Source organism: Sporobolomyces salmoneus (assembly GCF_050403485.1).
Source record: "Sporobolomyces salmoneus JCM6883 DNA, S_salmoneus_JCM6883_v1_ctg16, whole genome shotgun sequence".
Lineage (NCBI taxonomy): Eukaryota > Fungi > Basidiomycota > Microbotryomycetes > Sporidiobolales > Sporidiobolaceae > Sporobolomyces > Sporobolomyces salmoneus.
The window spans coordinates 183,788-209,274 of record NW_027481147.1 but is presented as its reverse complement, the minus strand read 5'-3'; the positions used below and the strand labels follow the sequence as shown (position 1 = coordinate 209,274).

At 51.3% G+C, this 25,487-nt stretch overlaps 10 protein-coding genes across 10 annotated transcripts; 5 read left to right on the top strand and 5 right to left on the bottom strand.

Annotated features, from left to right (window-relative positions):
• Positions 1 to 96: 96 nt before the first annotated feature.
• On the top strand, positions 97 to 1,601 carry JCM6883_007243 (uncharacterized protein; the record flags this gene model as incomplete). Its single annotated transcript, XM_076631371.1, has 3 exons — positions 97 to 805; positions 861 to 934; positions 1,011 to 1,601. The coding sequence occupies 3 exons, from the start codon at positions 97 to 99 to the stop codon at positions 1,599 to 1,601; spliced, it is 1,374 nt and encodes a 457-aa protein (XP_076488675.1).
• Positions 1,602 to 4,136: 2,535 nt separating this feature from the next.
• Positions 4,137 to 5,041, bottom strand: JCM6883_007242 (uncharacterized protein; the record flags this gene model as incomplete). Its single annotated transcript, XM_076631370.1, has 3 exons — positions 4,137 to 4,553; positions 4,616 to 4,714; positions 4,775 to 5,041. 3 exons carry the CDS (start codon positions 5,039 to 5,041, stop codon positions 4,137 to 4,139), a joined length of 783 nt encoding a protein of 260 aa, XP_076488674.1.
• Positions 5,042 to 5,383: 342 nt separating this feature from the next.
• JCM6883_007241 (uncharacterized protein) lies at positions 5,384 to 6,657 on the bottom strand (the record flags this gene model as incomplete). The annotated part of the gene is made up of 4 exons (XM_076631369.1): positions 5,384 to 5,470; positions 5,540 to 6,172; positions 6,236 to 6,334; positions 6,397 to 6,657. The coding sequence occupies 4 exons, from the start codon at positions 6,655 to 6,657 to the stop codon at positions 5,384 to 5,386; spliced, it is 1,080 nt and encodes a 359-aa protein (XP_076488673.1).
• A 263-nt stretch (positions 6,658 to 6,920) lies between these two features.
• JCM6883_007240 (uncharacterized protein) lies at positions 6,921 to 8,220 on the bottom strand (the record flags this gene model as incomplete). The annotated part of the gene is made up of 4 exons (XM_076631368.1): positions 6,921 to 7,040; positions 7,132 to 7,731; positions 7,798 to 7,896; positions 7,957 to 8,220. 4 exons carry the CDS (start codon positions 8,218 to 8,220, stop codon positions 6,921 to 6,923), a joined length of 1,083 nt encoding a protein of 360 aa, XP_076488672.1.
• Positions 8,221 to 9,201: 981 nt separating this feature from the next.
• On the top strand, positions 9,202 to 11,133 carry CDC36 (CCR4-NOT core subunit CDC36; the record flags this gene model as incomplete). Its single annotated transcript, XM_076631367.1, has 6 exons — positions 9,202 to 9,355; positions 9,515 to 9,993; positions 10,059 to 10,543; positions 10,605 to 10,922; positions 10,986 to 11,046; positions 11,113 to 11,133. 6 exons carry the CDS (start codon positions 9,202 to 9,204, stop codon positions 11,131 to 11,133), a joined length of 1,518 nt encoding a protein of 505 aa, XP_076488671.1.
• Positions 11,134 to 11,677: 544 nt separating this feature from the next.
• On the top strand, positions 11,678 to 14,752 carry FZO1 (mitofusin; the record flags this gene model as incomplete). The annotated part of the gene is made up of 4 exons (XM_076631366.1): positions 11,678 to 11,901; positions 11,999 to 12,066; positions 12,131 to 14,326; positions 14,397 to 14,752. 4 exons carry the CDS (start codon positions 11,678 to 11,680, stop codon positions 14,750 to 14,752), a joined length of 2,844 nt encoding a protein of 947 aa, XP_076488670.1.
• Positions 14,753 to 15,025: 273 nt separating this feature from the next.
• On the top strand, positions 15,026 to 16,223 carry JCM6883_007237 (CCDC25 family protein; the record flags this gene model as incomplete). Its single annotated transcript, XM_076631365.1, has 7 exons — positions 15,026 to 15,095; positions 15,309 to 15,362; positions 15,426 to 15,538; positions 15,604 to 15,705; positions 15,783 to 15,835; positions 15,900 to 15,996; positions 16,065 to 16,223. The coding sequence occupies 7 exons, from the start codon at positions 15,026 to 15,028 to the stop codon at positions 16,221 to 16,223; spliced, it is 648 nt and encodes a 215-aa protein (XP_076488669.1).
• Positions 16,224 to 17,159: 936 nt separating this feature from the next.
• Positions 17,160 to 17,888, top strand: JCM6883_007236 (uncharacterized protein; the record flags this gene model as incomplete). Its single annotated transcript, XM_076631364.1, has 1 exon — positions 17,160 to 17,888. The coding sequence occupies one exon, from the start codon at positions 17,160 to 17,162 to the stop codon at positions 17,886 to 17,888; it is 729 nt and encodes a 242-aa protein (XP_076488668.1).
• Positions 17,889 to 18,217: 329 nt separating this feature from the next.
• Positions 18,218 to 19,394, bottom strand: JCM6883_007235 (uncharacterized protein; the record flags this gene model as incomplete). Its single annotated transcript, XM_076631363.1, has 2 exons — positions 18,218 to 18,921; positions 19,007 to 19,394. The coding sequence occupies 2 exons, from the start codon at positions 19,392 to 19,394 to the stop codon at positions 18,218 to 18,220; spliced, it is 1,092 nt and encodes a 363-aa protein (XP_076488667.1).
• Positions 19,395 to 19,898: 504 nt separating this feature from the next.
• On the bottom strand, positions 19,899 to 25,372 carry TSC11 (TORC2 complex subunit TSC11; the record flags this gene model as incomplete). Its single annotated transcript, XM_076631362.1, has 22 exons — positions 19,899 to 20,486; positions 20,544 to 20,688; positions 20,757 to 20,863; positions 20,936 to 21,122; positions 21,191 to 21,270; positions 21,336 to 21,414; positions 21,478 to 21,755; positions 21,813 to 21,969; positions 22,038 to 22,156; positions 22,217 to 22,348; positions 22,406 to 22,718; positions 22,787 to 23,109; positions 23,179 to 23,388; positions 23,459 to 23,541; positions 23,614 to 23,719; positions 23,783 to 23,994; positions 24,064 to 24,308; positions 24,377 to 24,514; positions 24,610 to 24,778; positions 24,857 to 24,943; positions 25,024 to 25,228; positions 25,298 to 25,372. 22 exons carry the CDS (start codon positions 25,370 to 25,372, stop codon positions 19,899 to 19,901), a joined length of 4,038 nt encoding a protein of 1,345 aa, XP_076488666.1.
• Positions 25,373 to 25,487: the final 115 nt, after the last annotated feature.

Sequence of the window (25,487 nt, the reverse complement as noted above, 5' to 3'; positions counted from 1 at the left end):
AGCTGTTGAGCCAAAAAAACTCGGGAGTTTTCAAACTCCGACTCCGAAACTCTCCTTCTCCTTGTCCATCGGTTTCATTCCGCCTCCCGCTACAGCATGGGGGTTCAAAAGCTCTACCCCGAGATCCACAAGCTTGGACTTGCCTCTCTCACCACCTCGCTCGCTGTCGCTCTCCATCACATCGAACAAGGCCCCTCCCTTTCTCCCGACCAATCAACTCGTCCTCTTACTCCTCCTGTCGGGCTGCACTTCATTGACGAGGTCAGTCCTATCCGAGTTCCCATCGAGCGATCTATGCTTCAAAGCCCGATCGACCGTCGTCTCCCTCCTGCTGAATTCAACAAGAAGCTTGAAGCTGCCGTCGTCGCGGAAATCTGGAGGAGGATGGAGGAGAGGGAAGTGGTCGTTCCCGGATCGTACCATACTTGGATCATGGAAGGGCCGTGCAGGAGCGAATTCAAGAGGGTCGAAGTCGAGAATCGGCTCAATGTGTCGATCGCGGGAGAACTTCGTCGGGACGCTTGGCGAGAGAAAGGAAAGAAGAAGGAGGAGGGGGAATCGCGACCGGAACACCTCGCCAAACGGAACGATGTCGCTACCGGGAGGGGGCGAATCAAACGTGCGGAGAAGCGAAAGGCGGGTAAGGAGGCGGGAGGCGACTGTAAGGAAGGAGAAGGCGGGAAAGTCGACGGAGAAGAGTCGAACAAGTCGGAAAGGGCAGACGTGGTCGAAGGGGCAGCGGAATGTGGAGTTGGAGCGAAGGGAGGAGGTGCAGAAAAGGAGAAAACCCCTTTGGAGTCGCCGAGTACGTTTCCTCTCTTCCTCTTCCTGTATCCAGCTAATCGACCTCTTCTCATCAGGTGTGGGTCAACCTCCTGCATCGTTCATATCGGTCAAACACGTCAGGTTCCCGTGTCCCGACTTTGATCTCTTCGTGAGTTCTCCCTTCCCCCTCCTCTGTTTCGTGCTTTCTCTGATTCCTCCGCCCTCTGTGTTCCACCATGCTGCAGAACTATCCCGGACTACATGTTTCTCGCCGAACGACCCCTCCTTCTTCCCGAATCCGAGTCATCGAAGCGAGACAAGAGGCCGAGTCCCTCCTCGACTTTGCCGCGACTCTCGACACTGTGTTCGACTCTTCTACGGTACATCCTACAGCGAAGCAAGTTGAACGCGTCCTCTATGGATCCGATGCGCAACCCGGCAACTTCGTTCGAGACCCATTTCAAACCGTATCGTGCCTCATCGACAGCGATCAGTTCGCTACCGCTCGTCACTCAAAGGTCGGCTGGTCGCTTCATCCCATCGTCGTCGGTCGCAAGAATTACGACGCCCACGTTCTCACCCCGGGTCCCGATTCCCCTCAAGCCGACCCCATCGTTCCGACGAAGAAGGAGAAGGTTCACGGTTATCGAATCATCGAAATCGGTGCTCTCGTCAACACTGTCTACAACGTCGATACCCAGGAGGGTATCGCCGGAATCTTTGTCCTCACTGGCAACGACTATTCGAAAGGAGGGTTACCAGATAAATCGAGCACACCGTCAGCTACTCGAGCTCGTCAATGGAACAGAGAAGAGAGCTCACGAACCAAACCATGAACATCAAACGAAAGAACGGTACCCGTCATCCCTCCTTCTGTAGCCTCTCGAGGCGGCTGAAACCGGAGATGTTGCACTCGTGGTTTCAGGTTCTTTCTAGAGGGGTTCGAGTGTCGACTTGTACCGAGAGGATGCAGATAGAGCCGCGGCGAACTTCTTATACGGTCGGGTCCGGCATACTGCACAGCGAATCGGCAGTTGCCATTTTGCCCTCCGTACTAACCGGCGGAGTGGATGATGAGGTTGAGAAAGAAGAAGAGAAGAGATGAGAGAACAAACTTCAAAGGGGAAAGAGATGGGAAGTTTCGCGACATCCCCTGAATGGCACAGATTTTCGACGAAAATTCGTGTGGCTCAGGGGGGGGACAACATTTTCGCCCAGAATCGACTTGCGAAAAAAGGAATCAACTCAGCTCTGAGATTGCATCTGCTGCTCTCGTACGGCGACAGAGCCTCATTGATGATATGAAAGAGTGTAGGGCATCCCACAAAAAGATAAAGTTGCGATTTTCAGCGAGAGATATTTGGACTCGAACGAGATATCTCTCCGGCACGTGCACTGGAAAATCGGTGCTGCAGAATCGGGCCCGCCGAGCATCGCGAGTGACAAGGCGGGAGCAGACAGATACGTTCTCCATTCATCTCACAGTCCATCAAAGAGGACGTTCGGGACAACACGAGATAAAATTAACAGTACGATCCATGAAAGAAGACAAAGGTCGTCGAGGCCTGCTACGGCCGACGGAGGGCTCAGGTCATCGAATGTAACCGAAGTTGGCGACTCGGTTTGTAGTTCTTCAAGAGGTCGATCAACTAAGGAGATGGATCGACCCTCGAGTCGAAAGAGAGCGAGAGAGTGTTGAGGAGCAAGAACGACGACGGTTCGACCTGTCGCGGACGGCGTCCCTGCAGCAAGAAGACAGGGTACGAGATGGGATGGTGGTAGGTAACTGTCAGCCGCAAGGAGAGGAGAGAGGAGAGCAACTCAAAAGGAGGGACACTCACGATCAATCCCATGTACCTAGACCCCTAGACCCCGAGAACAAATGGCCCAATCCATTTATACGAATCTTGTCTATCATACAGAGCGGCGGTAGGGGTCGAACGATGAGATAGAAGGCGAGTGTGTCGCATAACAGATGAAGCGGGAGACAATGATTGTCGACCGTCTCGCATTCTTCAGGGGTCGTAGAGGCGGCTGTCGGAGACGAAGATAGTCGGCGATTACGGTAGAGGGCGTAGAGGCGTCAGGACAACTCGAGCGAGAAGAAGGAGAGAGATGCTCGAACTTTGCAATTGGCGTTCCGCACTCGAGTTTCTGCGCAGCTTTACGGCTCGAGACCAATATCCCCACTACCAGCACAATCAATGTTCAAGCCCTCTAAACGGTCTGCACAAGATTCGATGCAAGACACTTCGATCCGAGAATTCCTTCCCTCGAAGCTCAAAGCTACTCTCGTCGGAAGGGACTCTCTACAGATACAAGACTTCGAGTGCGGTACCGACCAGAAGAGTCTCGGGATTCCGACGTTTCCCGCCTTCGATGAGATAAGCCAACGTGATCGCCAAGTTTCGCCACCCCCTGATTCGGCTCAAGGAGAGCCAGAGCAGCGTACAAGTTCGAATGCGACGTGACAATAGCACATGAAAGACACTGCAATGGACGGTACACGAGATCTAGGTGAATCAGAACAAGATAGAGCGACAGCGACTCGGAGCTTGACAGTTGTTTTTTATGCAAAGCGGGCGGGGAATCAAGAAGACACGGAAGAGAACGCGCGTCGGAGCAAGTCGCGAGTAGAGACGAATCCAGGGGGAGTCAGACAAACGGGAACGCAACAGAGGAGCGCGAACAAAACTCGAGATCAGATTCCTCCTTCTCTTCTCTTCTCTTCACTTCACTTTCTCTCTCCCCTTTCTCACTTGTCGTTTTCACCTTCCTTCTCTCGACTTCACTTCTTCTCCTCTTCACCTTCCCTCTTCTCTTCGTCGCGTATTCGGTTCGATTTACATCACCTCCTCACCGGTCCTCGTTGGTCTCGATCAATTCTCACCGTCCGTTCAAGATGTCGACGTCGGTTTGTTCGTTACCGGATTGAAGGTTCGAGGTGAGTAACGCGATTCGCTTCCCTTCTATCGAACATGGAGGACTGACGCGACTTGGTATCACTCGCCTCGACAGGTTTCAACTAGGTTATCATTCATCTTACTATCTTTTACTACATCGTTAATCTCGAGAGGATCTCTTGTAAGCATGCCTCTTCGTCTTCCAAGAGCAATCCGTTCACTCTTGGCTGACCGATGCGACCACCTTTTACCTTCAGAACATCGTGCGAACGAGAGTCCCCTGTTTGGACACTTGCGGCTTTGTTTCGGGTTCACCTCGGTGAGCTAGTTCTCTCTCTCTCTCGCTCATGGTATCAGCAAACTGACTTGTCCACGCGCGCGTTTGATACAGTTGATTTTACTTGTATTTTATCACGTGCGTTCACACGTCGAAAGGTCATTAGTTGCTGGGCTACGAGATTCGCGTCTCTAACGCCTAAGCTCTTTTTTGTAGTTCTGCTTTCGTAGATAGAAACTTCGAGCCCCAGGATTCCCAACGACGAGCTCGATCCACTTTTCATGGTCGACTAGTTGGAACCCTTCCCTGAGTCTCCCTTTCGGTAAAGTCTGAACCGTCGTCAAGTAGACTAACAACTCTTCCCACATGTCACTTCGACGTCGTGTGTCTTGAATCCCAAACTTGAGTCGAGTGAGAATAAACAATGGACCTGAAAGCAGCTTGAATTCATAACTGATTCCGTTCAGTCGGGTCGAGTAAAGAGCGTAACAAGCTTCGAGATCTTGAGGGGAGAGGTCGACGTCGAGAAGGAAAGGTTTGACGAAAGTGATGGGTTCCGGGAAGGGAAATCTTTCAGACAGCGTGACTTCGACGATCAATCGGTTCTCCTGCTCTTCGTGATGGAATGTCAGTCTCTAAGGACGATAGAGTCGAGAGAGAACTCACTGACCGGGAAACGAGTCTGGATGAATTTTTTGACCTCTTCTTTCGCCGATTGATCTCGTTGCGCCGAGGTCTGGGTTCTTCTCAAGATCACGCATTCTGCACCCTGTCGACTCATTTCGTCAGCTCAGAGCCTAGGAGAGCACTGTGAGTGTTACAGACTCACAAAGTCGGCATGAGGAAGACACTTTTCCAGAACTGCCCTCGTGAATTCGCTCCCATTCTCCTTTCCAGCGGCCACCATACAAGCGAGCCATCCGGTCAGGACTGGAATAGCATCTCCACGTCCGTCGTCGAACAGGTTGTCATAGATCGATACGCTCGCACCTGCTGCAGCTAGAACGAGGTCCTTGAGGGAAACCTTTCGATTGGTTGTGGGGCTGACTGCGGTGGTAGAACGGTGTGAAGATGGAGCAGAGAGATTAGTCGACATGCTGTCAAGCCAAAAAGACAGGTGAGAGGGAGGGAGAGAAGACTGACCAGGAACCAAACAATTGCGCACAGACCTGTCGCCGGTGGGACCTTTCCCTCCGGAAGCCGACCGGGGTTAACACAGACCTTGTACTTGACGTCAGGGTCACAACTAAACAGAGTCCCACGAGTCTCGGCGAGTCGACGGGATGAGGAGGGAAGGGAAGCAGCACCAGAGCACTCGAGAACCGAGAGTAAGCAGCAGAGTCCCACGCCGCGAGCTAGTCACATCAGACAAGCCTGGCGCCCGAAGTAAATGTTCGAAGGGACAGGACATTCACAGAAACATCGGAAGATGAAGAGGTCAGACCGAACTTGAACGAGATCTAACAACGAAGGGGGAAGAACTAGATGCTGGTCGAGGCGACGCATTCGGGTCGTTGAGCTTGATCTATCCCGGAGTGTTCGGCGTGAGTCAGCGAGAAGGCGAAGAGCAAAATCGTAGAGAGCCAAAACTTACCTCGATTTGTCGGATGAGAAACTCGAATTCACTGATCAGATCCACCTTTAGTTGAACCAGATTCTCATAGATCACTTTCTGTCCTACTCCCACATTCCTTTCCGACCAAGCTTGTGCGATATTTCGGAAAGTTTGTCCCGTCGTTTCTCGTTCGAAATCTTCGACGGGCGCATGTCTCATTTTCTTCTTGACGACCTTAGCTCTATAGCCCAAAGGGTGTCTTAACCATCCGAGAACCTCTTTATGTGCCTCCAACCCGATGACTGAAGATTCGGAGTTCTTGACGGCGAGCTCGACCCATTTCTCGTGGCCCCGATCGTGACCAAGCAAGTGAAACCCTTCCTTGAGTGCCGTTCCTCCGTTCAAGTTGTGAACCGTGAGCAAGTAGAGCAATAGCTGTTGCCACATGTCGGAACGACGTTCTGTAACCTTGATCCCCAACTTGAGTCGAGTCATGATGAATAGCGGTCCCGAAAGTAGTTTGAATTCGAGCTTGGTTCCCTCGGGCGAGTAGCGAACGAAACAAGCTTCGAGATCTTGCTTCGAGAGGTCGACGTCGAGAGTGTAAGGCTTGTTGACAAGGATCGGACCCGGGCCTCCTGGCAAGTTCACTGTGATACCACGTAGACGACTCTGTTTCCGCCGATGCGAGTGAGTCACCATCCGCGAAACATAGTTAGGGAGAGAGATGCTCACCGGGAACTTCTTTCTGATAATCTCGTGTATCTCCTCTTTCGCTTTCGAATCCTCTTCCTCCGAAGTCTGTTTACTCCTCAAGAGCACGCATTCCGCAGTCTGTCCCATTTCATCAGTCTAGTCATGCTCTTGTACAGAGAAACGAGGAAAGCTTTACTCACAAACACGGTTTGAGGACGATAATTTGCCAATACTTTTCGTGTGAGATCACTCCTGTTCTCTTCCCCAGCAGCCATCATACAAGCCGTCCAACCCGTCAAGACAGGAACGACATCCGTACGTCCATCGAATAGTTTGTCGTAGATCGAGTCGCTCGAGCCTGCTGCACCGAGAACGAGTTCCCTAAGGAAGACCTTTCGAGGTATCGGCGTGAGGACGGCAGGAGAACGCTGTGAGTATGGAGCGTAGAAACGATTAGACATGTGGCGAGATTGAGTGAGGTGAAGGAAGGAGAGAGAGAACTGACGAGGGGATCCAAATTTGCGCACAGACTGGTCGGCGAACGGGGTGCGCACGGACTTCGTACTTGGCGCCAGTGCCGAGAGAGTAGGGTTCGCGTAACGAACGAGGCGAAGAGAACCGAGAGACCAACGGTACGGGTGGGAACTCAATCAGAACAAACGAGCTTAGCAACGAGAGGCGACGAATGAAAGACAAGTGAAAGGGATAGGCACAATCAAGAGACTCAGAAAGAAGAGGGCGAACATTGACGACGATCTTGAGGGAGGAAACATTTGGCGACGGGGGACATTCGAGCTCGTTGTCCCGGATCCTTGTCTAGCGAGTTTGGTTTCCCGAGGTTGCGCTGTAATCAGGGAGAGAGGTTCGCACGAGAAGATTGACTGAGAATCAGCGAAAGGAAGAGAACTCGAAACGAAAGCCTGAGGAAGCCTTACCTTGATTTCTCGAACGAGGAACTTGAATTCCTTGATCAAATCACTCCTCAATCGAACAAACAGACCGTAAATCTCGTTCTTTGACAACCCGACATCTCTTCCCGCCCAAGTCGTCGCGATTTCTCGGAAGATTTGCTCCGTCGTCTTTCCTTCGCGATCCTCCGCGCTCCAAGACTTCACCAACCAATTTTCAAGCGAGTAGTGAGCCGGTAAACCAACTTTCGAAGACTCGCGATTTTGAACAACGAGCTCGATCCATTTCTTGTGCCCCGTTTCGTGACCGGGTAAGTGAAAGTCGTCTTGGAGTTTTCCTCGATCCAAACTGTGAACCGTCATGAGGTAGATCAAAAGTTGTTCCCACATATCGAAACGACGTTCCTTCTCTCGAGCCAGGGAGAAGAGTCGAGTAAGGATGAAGAATGGACCGGAAAGGAGCCTGAATTCGCGCTCAGTTCCGTTGATTTGCGTCGAGTGGTAGCGAACGTAACAAGCTTCGAAATCTTCCCCGGAGAGTTTGACATCGAGCATGTAGGGCTTGCGCAACAGGACTTCTTCCAATCGATCGGGGTTTTCCGACAAGTTGATTGCGACGGTGGCATCCTGTTTCCCAATACTGAGTCAGATATTGATCAAGATACTGCCCGTGGAGAGGCGTTGTGACCTCACCGGGAAATTCGTGTGCAAAATGTCGTAGACCTCTTTTCTCGGTACCGAATCTTCGACCTTCGATTCCCGTTTCCTTCGCAAGAGGATGCATTCTCCGAGCTGGTCAAGTCATTAGTCTAGTACTTCATGCATATCGGGAGTTGACAAAAGCTTGCTCACAAAGACGGTTTGAGGTCGACACCTCTCCAAGACCTTTCTCGTGAAATCACTCCTGTTCTCCTCTCCCGCAGCCACTATACACGCCAGCCAACCAGTAAAGACTGGAACGACATCCGTACGTCCATCGAATAGTTTGTCGTAGATCGAGTCGCTCGAGCCTGCTGCACCGAGAACGAGATCTTTGAGGAAGAACTTCGGAGGTTGGGTGGACTGCAAGACGGCGGCAGGCGGTCGACGCGATGAAGCAGCGTGACCTTGTGACATGTTGCGATGGCGAAGGACGAGGAGTCAGCGGAAGAGGAGGAAACACAGAGCCGAACGTCCCCGAACGAGTTCCGAACGAATGAAACGACGCCTGCACGGATCTCCTGTCTTATCTTCGTTTCCGCGGAGAGTCTCCGAGTGGGTTTCAATAGTTCCATTCTTGAATCTGCAGGCGTCAGACAGGAGAGACTCAGACGACACCGGAGTTTGCGTCCTGGAAGACTAGATACGACAGACCCATGGCGCGAGAAAACCTAGACATGAGTCAAACCTAATCAGCGATGGCGATGGAAAGCCCGCGAGATGCTCGCATCTGACCCAAACTCAGGCTTAGGCTAAGGGAGAAAAGCGAAACATACCGAAGAGCGGACTAACAACGCGAAAGGGGATCGCTCGTACGAATATGTGGTTCCTGTGGTAGAGTCAAGTTGCGTGTGCGACTGCTAGCGTCAAGCCTTAAAGGAAAGAAGCGATTGAACCGGTGAACTGAAGCTTTCATGATCGTCGTAGGGTTTCGAGGTCGCGTCGAACTTCAGAACCCCGTAAGATCGACGCGCTGATCTTGTGTAGCCGATTGAGGTCTCTATAGAGGCCGCAACGAGTGAGGAACGATAGAATCTAACGGAAACGAGCAATTGTCAGCGCAGAACGAGGTTCAAATCGTTACTCTCGCACGCTGAGCGAGGGTACAGATACAGTAGAGCTCACCTTTATCGCCATACTATAAGGTCTTGTCCTGAAAGGCGACGAGAAGCTTCAAGCGAGCGTTTGGGGGAACTCGAAAGGAACAGCCTTCAAAGCCGGCGGGACTAGCGAAGCGTGCGGAGCAGAGGTCGGGGTCGAAAGTCTCGCTCGGAAGCAAGGAATAGCTGGGAACAAGCGAAACGAATGATAGGAGAGAGCGAAAGAACGAACTCGCCAAACTGAACGAGTTTCGGTTCGCTCTCCGCCACCTCTCATCGCTTGTTAGCCAGTCAATCAATGAGTCGACAGTACAGTCTAGGTAACGGACCACCACCTGGATCTCGGTTCGGAGGCGCAACGACTTTGAGTCCTTCACCAGCTTCATCTCGACTCCCGTCGAATTCAATGTTCAACTCTCCCTCTCTACAATCTGCGCTGAACCCTTCTACTGGTAAGTCCACCTCCTTAGACTCTTTGCATCCCTCCGAGCGAAAGTTCCAGTCTCGCGCGCTGGATTAGCGTTTCTCCACTCTTCCACCAAACTCTCCACTCCTCTTGGGTCTCTGAGCGTACTGAGCGGTAGCTTACTCATACTCTATGTCCGTGATAGGCTCATCAGAAGACTTCCCGGCTCTATCACCCTCAGCAGCTCCTCAAGGTTCATCTTCCCTTTCCAACTCTCTCTTTAACAGCTACGCCTCCTCTGCGAACAGTCCATTACCGCCTGGCATGTCGGCATCTTCCCTTCTCGGCGGTGGACAAAGTCGTGAATTCTCGCAGGACGATTTCCCGGCTCTCGGTGGATATCCCTCTCAACAAAGTCAAAATCAATCGTCAGCAACGGGTTCAGGAGCTGGAGGAGATGTTACGGGTTTATCATCAGGAGTGAATGGAATCAGTTTGACGGGGAGAACAGGAGCGGCGGCAGCAACGGCGGGACAAGGTCAAGAACAAGCGAGTGCTCTTGCAGCTCTCGCGGCTCAACAGCAACACAGAGCGAGTCTGTTGGGAGCGATGAATGGTACTGCTGGATCTCAACAACGGCAGTCTGGTGGATCTTCAACCGCTTCTCAATCTGCTTCCGACAAGGTGCGCTATCTCTTCGCCCGTTCCCTCAGATTTTCGATCACTGACTCGGTGTCGCTCGCGCTTAGAACTCCCAACAACCTTGGGCAGCAAGCCCTTCACCGGCACCTTCGTCTTTCCCTTCTTCCCTCCTTTCAAACGGAGCTCCCGCTTCCGGTTCTGTCGCTTCTTCTCCTCTTCCTCCACCAGCCGCTTCAACAACAGGGGATCAACTGCGATCTCCTTCGATCGGAAATGCAGGAGGAGGAAACAACACGAGTGCAGTAGCCGCCGCGATCTTGGCTCAAGCCGCTCAACAGCAACAACAACCTCGAACGGGAGTTCTACCGACGAATAGTTCAACTCCTTCTTCTTCTTCGATCGCTTCTCAACAAGTTCCGACGCAACAACAACAAATACCTCAAACACCGGCTCAACAAGTCTTGTTCAGTCCAGCGGATAGGTTCGGATTGATTGGATTACTGCATATAATCAAAACGGCGAATACGGATCAAGGAATGTTGGCACTGGGGAACGATTTGACGAATTTGGGCTTGGATTTAGGTGCACCAGAGTGAGTCCAACTCTTTACTCTTCAGAACGAGCAGAAAAGACTGATCTCTCTCGTCTTGCAGTAACCTCTACTCGAATTTCATCACTCCCTGGTCGGATTCGAAAACTGCTCAAGTACTCAACATCGAACCCGAATACACTCTACCATCATGTTACAACGTTCAACCTCCACCAGCGAATACCAAGATCGGTAACTTCAGCGACGAAACTCTATTCTTCATCTTCTACTCTCAACCTCGAGACGCGATGCAAGAAATGGCGGCGCACGAATTGTACAAACACAATTGGCGGTATCATAAAGAGTTGAAGTTGTGGTTGACGAAAGAAGCGGGAACGGAACCGGTACAGAAAACTGCGACGTTCGAGAGAGGTTCTTATATGTGAGTTGGTCGTTCCTGTTCAGGTGAGGCATTCACTGACCTGAACTCTATGACCTTCCCCAGCTTCTTCGATCCTGTGCTGTGGGAGCGAGTGAGACGAGATTTCATTCTTCAATTCGATCAAGTGAGTCCTTTTCCTCTGTTCTCTTCTCTCAACTCTCCTGACGCACTGTTCGTTTGCGCGCACTAGCTTGAAACTAGACGAGCATGAAGAACCCTCTGAAAACTACCCTTTGCTCCCTACTCCTGAGAGAGGAACTTGATCGTCTCCTCTCCTCTTCATATTCCCCCTTTTTCTTTTCTCCTTTGTTCCTCCTTTCTTTTCTCTGTTACTTTTTGCGTTTCTCTCGTAAATCTCTCTGAAAACCTTGTTTCTGTTTGCCTCAAACGAATCAGAAAGGCGAGCGAGGGGCGATATCGGAGCGAGGGAGAAGAACTTCAATTTTGCTTTTTTGCGTCTCGCAGACGAGCGGCACAGTTGGCCTTGATACGCCCTTGCAAGCAGACTAGCAGTGCAGAGAGACGCTTCAGGAGTGACGAAGATGGAGAGAGTAATTTTCGTTCCCGACCTTTCCCTCTTCACCTTCACTCACTCGCACCACCCGAGACTGCACGCACACATTCTCACACTACCTCTAGACTTGTTTACGAGTCTTACACCTATTGACTACAACCTCCTACGAACCGGCCCATCTCGGCCCTCCTTCTCGCTCGATCGAACCCCGACCGTCGACTCACCTCGTCTCTCCACTACGATGCAGCAATCGAACGTCCTCCGACACGCAGTACAACCCTCGAACGAGTTCCCTTTCAGTGAACAGGACTCTCCTTCGAAGCCTGCCACTTTGAGATCCAATTCGATCGCGCACGGAAACAATCAATTCTCCGCTCTCTTCGGCAAGAGCTGGCAAGGAAACGATGAGGATCTAGTTAAACACCACGAAGCGGAACAGAAAGGGTTTGGAGAGAAGCGGGAACTGTAAGTCTGCCTCTTCTTCGATCTTGGAGAAAAAGGAGTGGGCGTCAGGTGAACCCTCTGACTAATCTCTTCCCTTGACTGTGTCGACTCGATGTAGACTCGTTCACGCACTCGATGAAACTACCGGACTAGTCAAAGGGCTCGCCGCGTTCAATCAGGACAAGTGTAAGTTCAGTCCGAAGAATGTTGAATCACATTCCTCCCTTGCTAACTCTACTTCTGATCGCAGGGACGATCCACTATCCCCATCAATTGGGAGTTACGAACAGTCCGTCAGCTCAGCGATCGCAAACTCAAGGCAACCCAGAGACCCCGACTCGTCAAACCGGACTTCGACGAAGCAACTCTCTCTACCTCGATGAAGACCACTCGGCTTCCTCCTCCTCGAGGCCTACAGCGCAACGAGCTTACTCGACTCTCGAGACTCCCGTCAAACCCGCCGCGACCGTCTCCAAGGACACGACTCCCGCTCACCCTTTGTCGATTCTCTCTCTCGATCTCAAATTAGGTCACCCTTCGACTTCTACCGCTCAACTCCCCGCCCTCCTCCCTTCTCTCTCCCTCTCTACCCTTTCTCAACTCTTGTCTCGTCGACTCACGACTTCCCTCGGTCACCTCTCGCAACTTCGTTCCCGAGTTATCGATAAAAACTCTCGAATCCTCGTCACGGGAGATCTCAACGCCGGTAAATCGACCTTCGTCAACGCACTCCTTCGTCGAGAAGTCATGCCTTGGGATCAACAACCTTGTACGACGGTATTCTGCGAAGTGATGGACGCGGGAAACAACGGAGAAGTCGAGGAAATGCACGCGATTCGAGATGTCGACAAGTACGACCAGAAGGATCCTTCGACCTACGACGTTTACCCTCTCGATCAAGTTTACGAAGTTCAAGAGATGGGAGACACTTATCAAATGGTCAAGGCGTATGTTCGTGATGGAAGATCACCCAAGTCGAAGGAAGGAGATCTCAACCCTTCGTTCATCAAGAATGGACTCGTTTCGATTTCCCTCATCGACGCCCCTGGACTCAACCGAGACACTCTATCGACTACGGCTCTCTTCGCTCGTCAATCCGAAATCGATGTCATCGTTTTCGTCGTTTCGGCAGAGAATCATTTCACCTTGTCGGCGAAAGAATTCCTCTGGAACGCTTCGAGGGAGAAAGCATACGTCTTCATCGTCGTCAACAAGTGGAACGGAATCAGGGACAAGAAGAAGTGTATGAATCGAGTTGGGGAACAAATCAAACAACTTTCACCCGCGACTTGGGAGAACCGTCAAGAGCTCGTCCACTTCGTCGATGCGGCTGATTACGTCGACTCTCCCGAAGAGGAAGCGAAAGCTCAAGTTGTCGAGGACGAGGAGGAGGAACCTTCGGCGTTCGATCACCTCGAACAATCTTTGAGATCGTTCGTTCTCCTCAAACGATCGAAATCGAAACTCGCCCCGGCTAAACACTACCTCTTGAACCTCCTCGCCGACTTGTCGACTCTCGCTTCAGCCAACACAATCGCGGCAAACTCCGAACTCGCATCGGCTCTCGTCGAACTCGAACGAATTCGACCGATTCACGAACGACTCTCTGCTCAACGAGATGAAGTTGAACATGGAGTTGATTCGGTGGAGGAGTCCGTTGTAGGAACAGTCAAAGCCGCCGCTTGGTCTCGACTCGAACGAGCGCTTGAATACGTTTCTCAAGGTCAAGTCGTCCCTCCTACCGAACAAGACGACGAGGAACGATCCGGAGCGACGGTCGATTCGTTGAAGGCTCCTACTAGCTTACCACCTTACCCTGGAGTACTCGGACTTTGGGATTGGGCGACCGAAGTCAAACAAACGTTGGTTCGAGCTCTCGAAGCGGAAGTTCGCGCCGCCGAAGACGAAGCGAGGGTTGAGACCTGTGGAGGAGTCAAACAAGTCATGCAAGGTCTCGGAGACAAATACCTCCCTGGAAGTACCGATTCGGAGAAGAAGAAACAGGAGGAGGAGGAAGAGAAACAATCTCAAAACGCTCGAGTATTCCGACCCGAAGTCATGTTTGCGAAACGACGACGAGGACTTGGTCAACTCGCCGCGAAAGGTTCCGCCTCTGGATTAGGATTAGGAAACGGAACGACTGGATTGGGACTCGGGTTGAATTGGTCCGCTACCGATTTCGATGTCTCGATGTTTGATCTCTTCGACCTCGAAAGGTTGTACTCTCTTCATCCTCACGCTTCGACGAAGCCCGGACAAAAGATGATCGAATCGGACGATGTCGTCGAGAAGGGAACGTTGGTTGGATTAGGATTGGGAAGTTTGGGAATGGTCGGATCGAGGGTCATTGGTATCAAGGGTACGATGGAAAGCTTGAACAAGATCTTGCAGATTGTCGGAAGCAAGACGGCGAGGAAATGGGCAGGTCCCGTCATCGGTGTCTTGAGTGAGTTTCGAGAGTTCTCAGTTCTGGCTTTTCTGCTCGTACTGACGATATGGCTTCGTTAACTCACTAGCTGTCGGTCTCGTCGTCTATGTCATCGTCGATCTCCCTCGTGCGATCCCTCGCAACATCGGTCGCAAGCTCCAACTCTCCCTCTCCGCTCCTCCCGACTCGCTTTCTCCTCAAGCTCCTCCAGTCACCTTCTCCACCGCTCATTCCGACCGTATCGCCCGTGAAACTCGCAAGGTTCTCCGATTAGCCGGATGGGATCTCCGAGAACGCTTCCGAGCCGCGCTGGATCAAAGTGCAGCCGAGAGGAAACAAGTCGAAGGAGTTGTTTCGAGGTGTGAAGGAGCGCTCAAATTCCTCGAGGAATTCGAGGACAAGGTCGAGAAGGAACAAGGGATGGTTAAAGTCATCGAGATCTAATCATCACACCCTCCTACCTCTCTCCTCTGCCCTCGTCGTCGCTGTTGTTGTCTCCTCCCCCGATTTTTTTCAATTTTCTTTTTGTAGATTCTTTGGTTCCACCCTTTTGTCTCCCCCTCTCTCTCTCTCACGCTCTCACTTGATCAGTACTCACTACTCAGCCTACTATTTCTTTTGCTACGTATATTATTATTGTGCTTGAAAACCTTCACGAGAATTTGCGCGCGAGAGAATCGCACTTTGCCCTCTTTCCTCACTCAACAACTCTTCTCGATGGTTCTCTTCTACACTTCGAACGTATTGGGGAAGGATGTCACAATCTATGCAGGGAAAGACAAGGCAAGTACAGCTCAGAGAAGGGAAGTTTCGAACTCGTCTCATCTAACTCACCTTGGCCTTGCTTACCACAGTTCGAGAGTGAGTACTACACACCCTAGCACAACCCTCTATCATCCTACCTCGCCGCTCACCGATTCGCTTGCTGCCTTTCACTCTTCTCTCCATCTTCGTTGAACATTTCTCTCGATCTTTCTCTGCCCACCGCCGCCGACGACAGATGAGAATTTGATCAAGTATGCTACAGAACGAGATATCTGGTTCCACGTAGACAGTGAGTCTTCCCGGCTTCTTGCAATCGAAGTATCGCTGACTTCCGCTCGAATTTCTTCGACAGAGCTCTCATCTCCTCACGTGTACCTACGACTACCCCCCGGAATGGACTGGGAAGCGATCCCTCAAGAGCTCGCGAACGATATAGGACAATTAGTCAAAGCTGGTTCAATTCAGGTGAGATTTCGTTTTCTTTCTGCGAAAATCTCTGCTGACTTGGGCGCGCGCTCGACGTGATGAAGGGGAACAAAGTAGCTTGTACAATCATCTATACTCCGGCTTCGAACTTGAAGAAAGATGGTTCTTATGCTACTGGAAGCGTATCTTTCAAGAATGATCGAAAAGTAAGGTCAAAGAGAACTCTTCCCTCAATCTTGCTCTGCTTATTCCTGACCTTTATTTCTTTCCTAATTCTCTTCAGGTCAAACGGTTCCATATTCCCGAGCGGGTGAATGCAATCGTCAATCGATTAGGGTAAGTTCTTCTGCTCGTCAAAGTCTCGGAGGTAGACCCTGATGAGCTCGTCCCCGCGGTGCAGGAAGACGAAAGTAGAAAAACAAGTAGATCACGAGTACGAAAAGATTGAACGAGAGAAACTCGAAGCGAAAGAGAAACGAATGATTGCGAATGAACTAGTTGAGCTCTCCCTTCATCCCTATCTCTCCCTGCCTTTATCATTTACTGACTCCTTGACTTGGGGTAGAAAAATAACGATCTACGGATAGCGAGGCAAAGGAAGGAAGAAGCCGAAGCTAGGAGTTATACGAATTTACATAAAGAGGGAACGGACGAGTGGGAAGATGACGAGTGGAACGCGAAGCAGAAGGAAGGAGAATTCGATCCTAAAGATGATTTCATGTGAAACGCGATAGTGTGGGTTATGACAAGGCAGAGACAGACTTACTCGCTTATGGAAGGTGTTTTCGTCAGACTCGAAATCGCTCACTGCTTATTTGAGCGAACTTAAGCGTACCTAGCATATCTCGCAAATACTTCACCTCGTTCTTCCTCTGTGATCCTCACTCACTCGCGAGCGCTACGGGCCCGAACGTAGAGCGGCCCGTAGAGGAGAGCCTGCTGGCAGCGCGAGAACGACGTATACTTGAGCTAGGGTCCGAACCCTTTCGCATGACGGAACGCGGAAGTCATTCTCGCAAACGACCTCTTGACGAGCTTCTGTGTTGTGTACTGTCATCTTAGACCTTTACGCTGAGGCTGAAGAGACGGAGCGCTCCGAGAGCAGGGATCGCTTTCTCGGTGTTCCTCTTCACAATTTGGTTCGAGCCTCTCTCTCTCCCTCGGGTCGCAGGCGCTCGTACAGAAAGAATGACTCAGGCGACTCTCCCTCCCGAATTGATTGGCGATATCCTCTCTTGTGATCTTGGTCAATCTGATCTCGCTCGCCTCTCCCGTACGAGCAAACTCCTTTCGTCTGTCGCAAAGCCTCTCCTTTATCGTTCAGTCATCATACAATCTCGTCGTCAGCTCGGACAATTCGTCGCGGAAGTCAGAGAGGAGGATGTCGCAGAGGTGAAACGGGTCCAGATTGTTGGGGAGGGTAACCCGTGGGAGATCGAGGCGATAGTTGATGTCAGATCAGACTTTGAGAGCTTGGGAGATGAACAGAAGGGGGAGAAGGTAGCAGGATGCGTTAAGGAACTAATCGAAGGTCGTTTCGCGAATTCGGATAGTGAGTTTGCCCTACGTTTTTCCCCCCTTGCTCCATCGCTAACCGGGCCCAACAGAGGTTGAGTCGATTTTCATACGCAACATCGTCGAGAACCCGAGCGTACTCTGGATGAAGGGCTTCAAAATCGTTCCGTCGATTTTTGCCAACTTGAAAGATCTTTCAATTCTCTCTTACCGAGGAGGACTCAACATCGTCACGGACTTCTTGAAACATCGATACCTTCCCAATCTCGAACGACTCCTTCTCTGCGACGTCACTCTCACCAATCCAGGAGAACCTCTTGCAATCGGCCAACTACCTCAACTCATGGAGACGGGCCCCGGTGGCATGCCCTTGTTTGCAAGAGGTCCACCCTCCGAGTACGGATCCCTCGAAGGAAATCTCAAAGGCGACCTGATCGATAAGCTCAGGTTCCTCATCTCACCTTCGTTCGATATTTTCGACAAGTATCCAAATCTCGTTCATATCGCTATTCTCACTTCACGCCACTTCCTTCGTCCTTCTGACAGATACGCCGTCGTCTACATTTCGACTCGCCCGACTGGCAGGTACGAGATCGTTTCCATCTTCGCCAAACTCTCAGAAATCGCGACCGATTTTTCCAACTACTCGCTCGAGTATCTCGCCCTCCCACCTAGTTTCGAAGGTCGTCTCCACAGTTTCGAAGGTCGTCTCCGCGATTATGAAACGTCGATTCTGGACAACCTCGAAGACCTCGGAGTCGAAATTCATTACGATGGTGACCTCGGTGGCTCAATTGCACCTCCGAGCTTCACCAATTATCTGACGAAGAAAAAGGAGGAGGAGGTTTCGAGGAACGCGAGGATGGTCGACTAGAGCGGAGTGAAGAGTCGTCGATGAGGAAGGAAAGGGATGAAATGGGGTCGATAGGTGGATTCCGAGAAGGAGGAAAGAAAAACTGGAGTCGTTCGTTTGTGCATTTGTGGTCTTTCTGTTCTAGCTTCAACACACATCTGTTCCTAAGGCTGTCAGTTCCGAGGTTGCAGGAGAGAGTCGAACGAGCGATGTACGAGCTCTTAAGCCTCGCTCTCTACGCATCTTTCAGTGAGCCAGAACAATTCATTCACAAAGAACAAAAGAACGACAAAACAAGCAATCTCAGAACTTCCACCTCTGCTTTATTTCCTTCCAGTTGTCTATTGACCTTATTCCGAGACGTCCTCCTCCTCCTTTCTCGAGGTTTCAGCTTCTTGACGAGCTCTAGCGAGACGTTCCATTTTCTCGAGGAAAGCTTTCGAGACGTCCGAATCGAATACGTGATCCAATGCGTCTTCGTAGATCAAGTCGACTCCCTTGGCGATACACTTGTCCGAGAGTATCTTGAGCATTCCGTGCATGCCTCGCCATACCTCGTCGTTGAGCGATTCGAAATCGGGGCCAAAGCGTGGAGGAACGATGAGGGTTTCGAGTCGGTGAATGGCGCCAGATTTCTTTCGAACGAATTCGACGAGTAACTTGATATTGAAGGGAATCAATTCGAAGTCGGGGGTACGGAAGTGGACGAATCCGCTGTGAAAGATCTCGGACCAGTCTATGTAGAGGTCCGACGAGGAAATGTTTATGAGAACGTTGGGGAACCTCTGACTTGGATCTCGCCCATATTTCTTGTACCAGTCCAAGACGAGAGCGTTGAGTCCCCAAGGGGTGTTGGTAGAGAGACCGGGGTTCCAGTCTCCGAGGTTCGTTTTGTGTCGCAAGGCTAAGCCAGTGAGCTGAGGAGCGTTGTCGTAATTCATCAATTTGAGATCGATGTCGCATTTGTGTCCGACCGTGAGTTGTCGAAGCGAGGGTATCGTGAAAACGTTCGTTTTTCCGTGCGAAACTCGTTCGAGAGTGAGATATTCGAGCTCTGTCCCAGATCATTTGAGTCACCGAGTCGCGTCATCACAAGTCAGTGTCGCCCTTGCGCTCGAGTAAATATAGTTCCAGCTCACTTGTGAACCCGTTGAGCACTTTGAGATGAGTGAGCGAGACTTGGTACAGGGAGAGTTCTTTCACCGAAGTGAGCGCATCTGCCGCTACCCAAGCTCGAGTGAGAGGGAATCCACCGCTTCTGCCATCAATGATGAGTCGCTCAACTCGATGAGCGTTGTTCCTCGAGTGGACTGCCTCGATGAAGGCGTCGAATTGTCGAACATTGCGCGCCCAGAAGAAGGAATAGAGGAAAGGTTCGGCGATCTGGTTGAATGCGTGACAGGCGAGAGAGAAGTTCGAGAGAAGGGAGACACGATCTTGATACGTGGAAGAGACGAAGCGAGAGAGAGGAGAAGGGAGAGAGAGGCGGAGGATTTCGGTAACAAGCTCCGTGGGAAGGGTGGACATCGAGTCGAAAAGCTCAAGGGTAAGCGTCGGGAGGTAAGAGAGCTACTACGAAAGCGTAAGTGAGCCTGTAGACGAATCTGGACGCACGGACGGCTGTGGAAGTCAAAACTGGCGGAGGAGACTCACAGTCAACGGAGTGAGAGCAGCACTATCCAGAGTAAGACTATAGACCTTATCGAACTGGGTTCCTTGCGGGCTTCAGATGCCGGAAGCGTGGGAAGAGGGAGTATGAACGGGTTGTGTCGCTCGTTGGTGCGACGCGGTTGGATGGAGAGCCTACTATTAGATTCAGAAGATGCTATGAATCGCTAAAGAGGGCGCAGAGCAAGTTCAGGGGCGAAGGTGTCAAAGAGGAGGACAAAGGAGCGTCGGCACCTTCGTTTCGCATCTTGTGCCCCCTCTTCCTTTGACTCGGCCTCATGCGAAGTACGAGACCATCTCTGTGAGCGATTGCGATTGCGATGATATACTACGACAATATAAAAAGAAAAATGCAACTTTTCGTCAAGAAGAAAGGAGGAAACCTTTGACAGTGAGGAGAGGGGTCAAGATCTGTAGAGGGACTTTATTCATCATCGTCTCGAGGTCGTCATTGTCGATACTCGATTGATCCTCGTCTTCCGTCACTTCCCCCTCGATTCCTCCAATTCCGATCCTTCCACTCCCCATCATCGCTGAGACAGTCGTCCTGGCCCAGCTCGGGGTCTTCCCACCGTGTCCTACTTGATCGTCCGCAGATTGATCAAGTTCACGACGACGACGAGTCACTAATTCCTGACCGGCCGAAACGAGATTCTGGATCTTCTTCAAATCGAAATCGTAGTCGAATAATTCCAAGATATACTTCCGAACCGGTTGACGATAATGATGACTTGCGAGCATATCGAGCGCTCGATAGTATAGTGTCGGCGAAGCGAAATGAGATCGGTGACGAGATTTGAGTTTCGCCAGCTGTTTCGAAGCTTTCGTGGCGAGGATGTGATTGGAGAGGTTCGCGAGGGAGATCATGGCGTCTCGATCGACATGGGAAGTCGGAGGGGCGAAAGAGAGCGATTCGGGAAGAGGTAGCTCGGGAGGAGGCCAATTCGGAGTCTGGGAACGAAAGAGTCAGTCGATGGCAAGCGAGCGGCGAGTCGGAGGAGAACTTACGTAGACGAGATCATTCAGCTCCATGGGAATGCAGAGACCTGAGGGTCCTGTGAGAGGTTTCACGACACTCTCCCAACCCAACTCTTCGAGCATTTCGACTCCTTCGAGAGTCGAGGAGATCAGACTCAGGGCAAAGACAGCGGTTCTAGATCGAGAGAGGTACAGCGTGAGCTGGTTCGCGTCATCTGACTAGCTGACCTTGGAAGTACGTACCCTCTCAACGAGTAAACGGGAGAAGTGCAAGCGATTTCGACGATATCGGGCAAGATGAACTCGTCTTCGATAAACATGAGTCCATTCTCCGTCGAGCCGATGTGTCCCTACAGCAACAGAAAAGGGGTCAGTCTGCTGAGCGAGATCACCAGAGTCGAATGAGGGAAAAGTAGACTCACAACAGCCCAAAGGACGCTCTTCAGTTGTGCAATGTAGCTAGGTTCGAAATCTCGCTCATCGGCGTGGTCTCGAATGATATCGCAGAATCGAAGGAAGTGTTCACTATCGTCCAAGATTTCGCATCCTTCCGAAGTTCTCACGAGTTCCCCATAGAAATGTGAAGGAGGAGTTCCGTCGAACGTGGTTCTACGCGAATCGTGAGTATCCGCTTCGTCAGGTCCAGCTAGAAAAACAACATCAGATGAGCGGCTCACGGAGGAAATACGCCGCCTTCGGTCTGAAGCGCCGCCGCGAGCGATAATTCGATTTCGACCATGTAGCGATAGTTACGTTCCTAGGCAGCATTCGACCTCGGCTCTTAGCTTTCGCAAAGAGATCAGGAGTAGAGAGAGAACTCACCTCGTACCAGTCCTTCAACTCTTGTTCGATGAAGTCGATCTCGTGCAGATATCTGACACCAACCGGAGTTCCCAAGAATCTGTTCCCGTCGTTATCTCGAGTCAGCTCGCAGTCCTCCTCGCAGCGACTGAGACAATCTTACTGAGTGAGAAGTTCGACAGCTGCGTCTCCCAGATGTTCAACTTGAGGTTGTTTCCTCACCACGAGCTCGAGCGTATCTTCGTTCGTACAAGCTCGAGTCAGGATCGATACGGCTAGTTGAGTGACTTCGGGGGCAGGGTCGTAGAGTTGGGGAACAAGGAGGTCAATCTGCCACTCGAGCGCTTCGTTCGTTCTTGAGCGAGATTTGCTCGGACCGAAATCGTGAGAAGATTGTCGAATGAGGGTACCGAGGTGATTCGTCGCGAACAATCGGATGTGCTGCGTCAGAGACATCTATCAGTAATCTCGTAAGCTCGTTGGGAGAGAAGGACTGACCTTGTAGCTCGAAGTGAGCGCCTTGTGGAGGAACACTCGCGGATGACCATCTCGCGCGTAGTCACACTTCTCGAGGACCAACCGAACTAGATCTTCCCTGCTCCTCAACTCGCCGATTCGATAAAAGCATGTGAAGATTTTGTATTGATCGAGAATCCTGTCGAGACGATCCGGTCGAATGAGTGACGCAGACAATGATCCAGCCCGCGAGCGAAGAGAACTCACGCTAGGCCAGTTGGAGACCTTGTCATCTCTCCCAGCATGTCGAAGTAACCCGAAACGAGCGTCGTTTCGACCCGTTCTTTCGAGAAGAGGAGGTCGAGACCGGAAGTTGATCCGCCGACCTATGAGCGCGAGGATTGATCAGCTTCTCTTAAGCTTGAAGATGGATGACGTGAACGCACAGGTTCGAGCTGAAGAAGACAGTCGGCGATCTGAGGTAACAGTTTGTCTTCCGCGAGGTACTGGGCTCCTTGCGGATCCGACAAGAGCGTATTGATCATCGTGCATCCGAGTCGAGTGTATTTGATCGTTGTCTAGCGAGAATCCTCATCGTAAGCGATATCCTTTCCCGAAAAGGAGATGAGACTCACTTCATCTTTCCTCGTATCACTGTATTTGAAACTGAGAGGATGAAAGAACCCGAGTAGTCGTTTCATAAACTTGCTCGCTCTCATCGCTTCATCCAGCCTCTTCGGATTCCTCAGAGGTCCCTCCAACAGATCGATCAACAAGTCGAAAGACCATTTCGCGTCTTCTTTCGTCGAAAGAACTCCAGTCTCGAGCAGAGAATTTCGAAACGAGACGTCGTCGATCGAGAGGGCGACTCGAAGTTTATCCGATTCGACGAGTTGACGTTGTTGTTCGTTCCTTTGAAGAGCCGTCGCCGCTGTTACATCTTCCGAGCTAGGTTGGAGCGAGAGACGCAGTGAGCTTGCGTCCGACTCAAAGCTTGTCGACGAGGCGGAACTTACTTGGCAAGGTTTTCTTCCTCTTCTTCCCTACCCCTCCTACTCGCTGCAATGATTCTCTTCTCCCGATTCAACCCAGCGATCATCAATAACGTGTCACTCGCTTTCAGCTTCTGGTCTCCCGATCCATTCGAGGTCGAGGTACCACCGTTCGGATTTGTTGTTGGTTCAGTTGAGAGAGCGAATAACCTCGGTAGAGACTGTAAGACCGCAGCGTGTCGAGCTGGAAGAACCCGGTTAGATAGATCTAAGAGTTCTCCGATGAGAGTCGAAACTCGGAGGGAGGTACTCGAGTCTTGAGGGTTTGCAGCTAGTTCAGCCAGACCCTGATGTATAGTTTCACGAGCTCAGTGATGCGGATAGAGCGAAATTGCGAGCGAGAAGTGGAGGCTAACCTCGACGAGACCGGCATCGATGAAAGTCAAAAGTAAGATCGCCGTGAATTGATCGATCAGGTTCGTCTTTGTCTGTTCCGACTTGGTACCGTTACGAACCTTCGACGAAGTATCGTTGAGAAGAGGTTGATCGTTCGCCCTGATGTGAGGAGGGACGGGTCGACGTCGTTCAACGTTGAAGATGTTGCTGAGCATGTCGAGGAGAGTGTCCTGCTCATACGCCGAGGAGGTCAGATATGCCTCAACGCGCTCTCGGGGAGGAAGAGAGAGGACGACGCACTCGAACGACTCGAGAAGGGTTTGTTAGACTGTCGACGAGAGAAGTCAAAGCTTGTCGACCATTCACGTTCAGATACATCAAGCCTAAGGCCATCCGAGCGAGGAGATCAGTAGATAACTCATGGCTGTAAGAGAGTCATACCTGAGTGGACCTACCTGACCATGACTTGAGGAGCGTTTCGACGATCATACTGCTTGCTTTTATCCTCTCTTCAATTCCACTTCCTTTCCCTTGAACTTCGGTGAATCCCGATAGAACGATCTACAGCAAACCGCCGTCTATCTCTACCGCTCATGATTGCGTAGGTGAGAAGACGGAACTCACCTCGAGGTCAATACCAGGTCTCAACCATCTCCTCAAATCTGGATGATCGATGATTCCCAAGAAGCTCGTCGATAAGATGATAGACATCTCGTTATACAACCCTCCACCTCCTCCTCCACTTGTGCTGGAAGGAGAAGGACCTCCATCCGACATAGCTTGTAGAACTACCCTCAGCCCTTCGCATTTGACCAATAATGATACGTCTCGGATCACTGTCACAGCCGTATCGGTACATCAGTCACAGGTTTCGAGCGAGCGGTAGAGACGGATGTTGAGCGCACCGAGTTCACCGAGAGTTTCCAAACTTGCGAGCCTCAACTTCTCCTCAGGTTGTTCCGCGATCGCTACAACGCCTCTCAGGACCGCGACCAGGTGCGAATGGAGTCGCTCGTGATCCTGTAGCGAGTCGGAAGGAGAAGTAGAGTCTGGAGGAGCTGCTAGTGTCGTCGAGAGTTCCAATATTCGACGAATCAAACGTAAAGCTTGTTCCTTCTCCAGATCATGTTTCGAATCCCTTCCGAGTGATCTGAGAGTAACGGACGAGTCAGTCTGAGGTTCAGTGTCTCTCAAGTAGAGTGCGTAGGGGAAACGAACCGAATCAGGTAGAAATGTAGATGCCGATCGAGTAACAGTGTTCGGACGGCTTTCGTGCTGTTCGAGACATGCCGCAAAAGTCTGTATGTGGCAGATCGTACGTCTTTTCCCGCTTTCTCCTCCAAGCAGTCGATTATTCTGTACGAGCCAGGTTAAAGTGCAAAAATCCAAGAGCTTAGAGGGTCAGCGACTGTGCGCCGGCACACCGAGATCGGGCAGATAAGGACGCTCACGTGTCGAGATGTTGAGCGATCTCAAAGTGAGATCCCAACTTTGCGTCGTTCTGAAACGAATCGACAAGTTCGTCCATAATCCGGATTCTTTCGTTGATCTCTTCGTCTAACCTCGACAAGTCGTCGAAGAGCTGATTGACTTTGTCGAGTGCGGGGTAAGATCTCGAAGCTGGTGCGAGTTCACGCGGAGCAAAAGTCAGCGCGCGAGAGCGCTAGGAATAGGAAACAGGGAGAAAGCGAAACTCACTTTGATCTGTCACGCCATTGCCATGATACGATGAGGAGTAGTCACTAGCTGCGTAACCGTTTGTGTGTGTCGAGATTGGGGCAGAAGCTACACGACCGCAGAGCAGAGGAGACGGATCAATTAGACGTTGCGAAAACAAAATCATGGACGTCCTTCCCTCGACTCACCGATTTGTTGCTTCAACTTATCGATATCTCGCTGTAGAAAGCTGATGAGATCTTCGGCACCTCGTAACTCTTGTTCTATCTCATGCTTCAACTCTTGTTGACCAGATTGTTCCGCTTCGTCTTGAAAGACGATGACAGCCAGGAAGTTCTGCGCTCCATCCGCGATCGCTTGTTGTACGCTCAACTGTTCCCTCAAGTTCTCGAGCTGATCGAGAGAGAAGAGAGACGGGTCAATGTGGGGTCAAGAGGGAGGGAGAGAGGAGAGGGAACGAACTTGAACTTGCAGCGATAAGGTCGCATCTCCCGGCTGATTATAGTCGAAAGAGATTCGGCTAGGCGGTGTAGACATGCCCCGAGAGGGAGACGAGCGAACTCAGCAACGGGGAGAGGAACTTGGTGAGATTTCGACGGAAATTGGGAGAGCGCGCGAGACTGGTTCCCTTTCCGCCGTCTGTCCTCTCCCG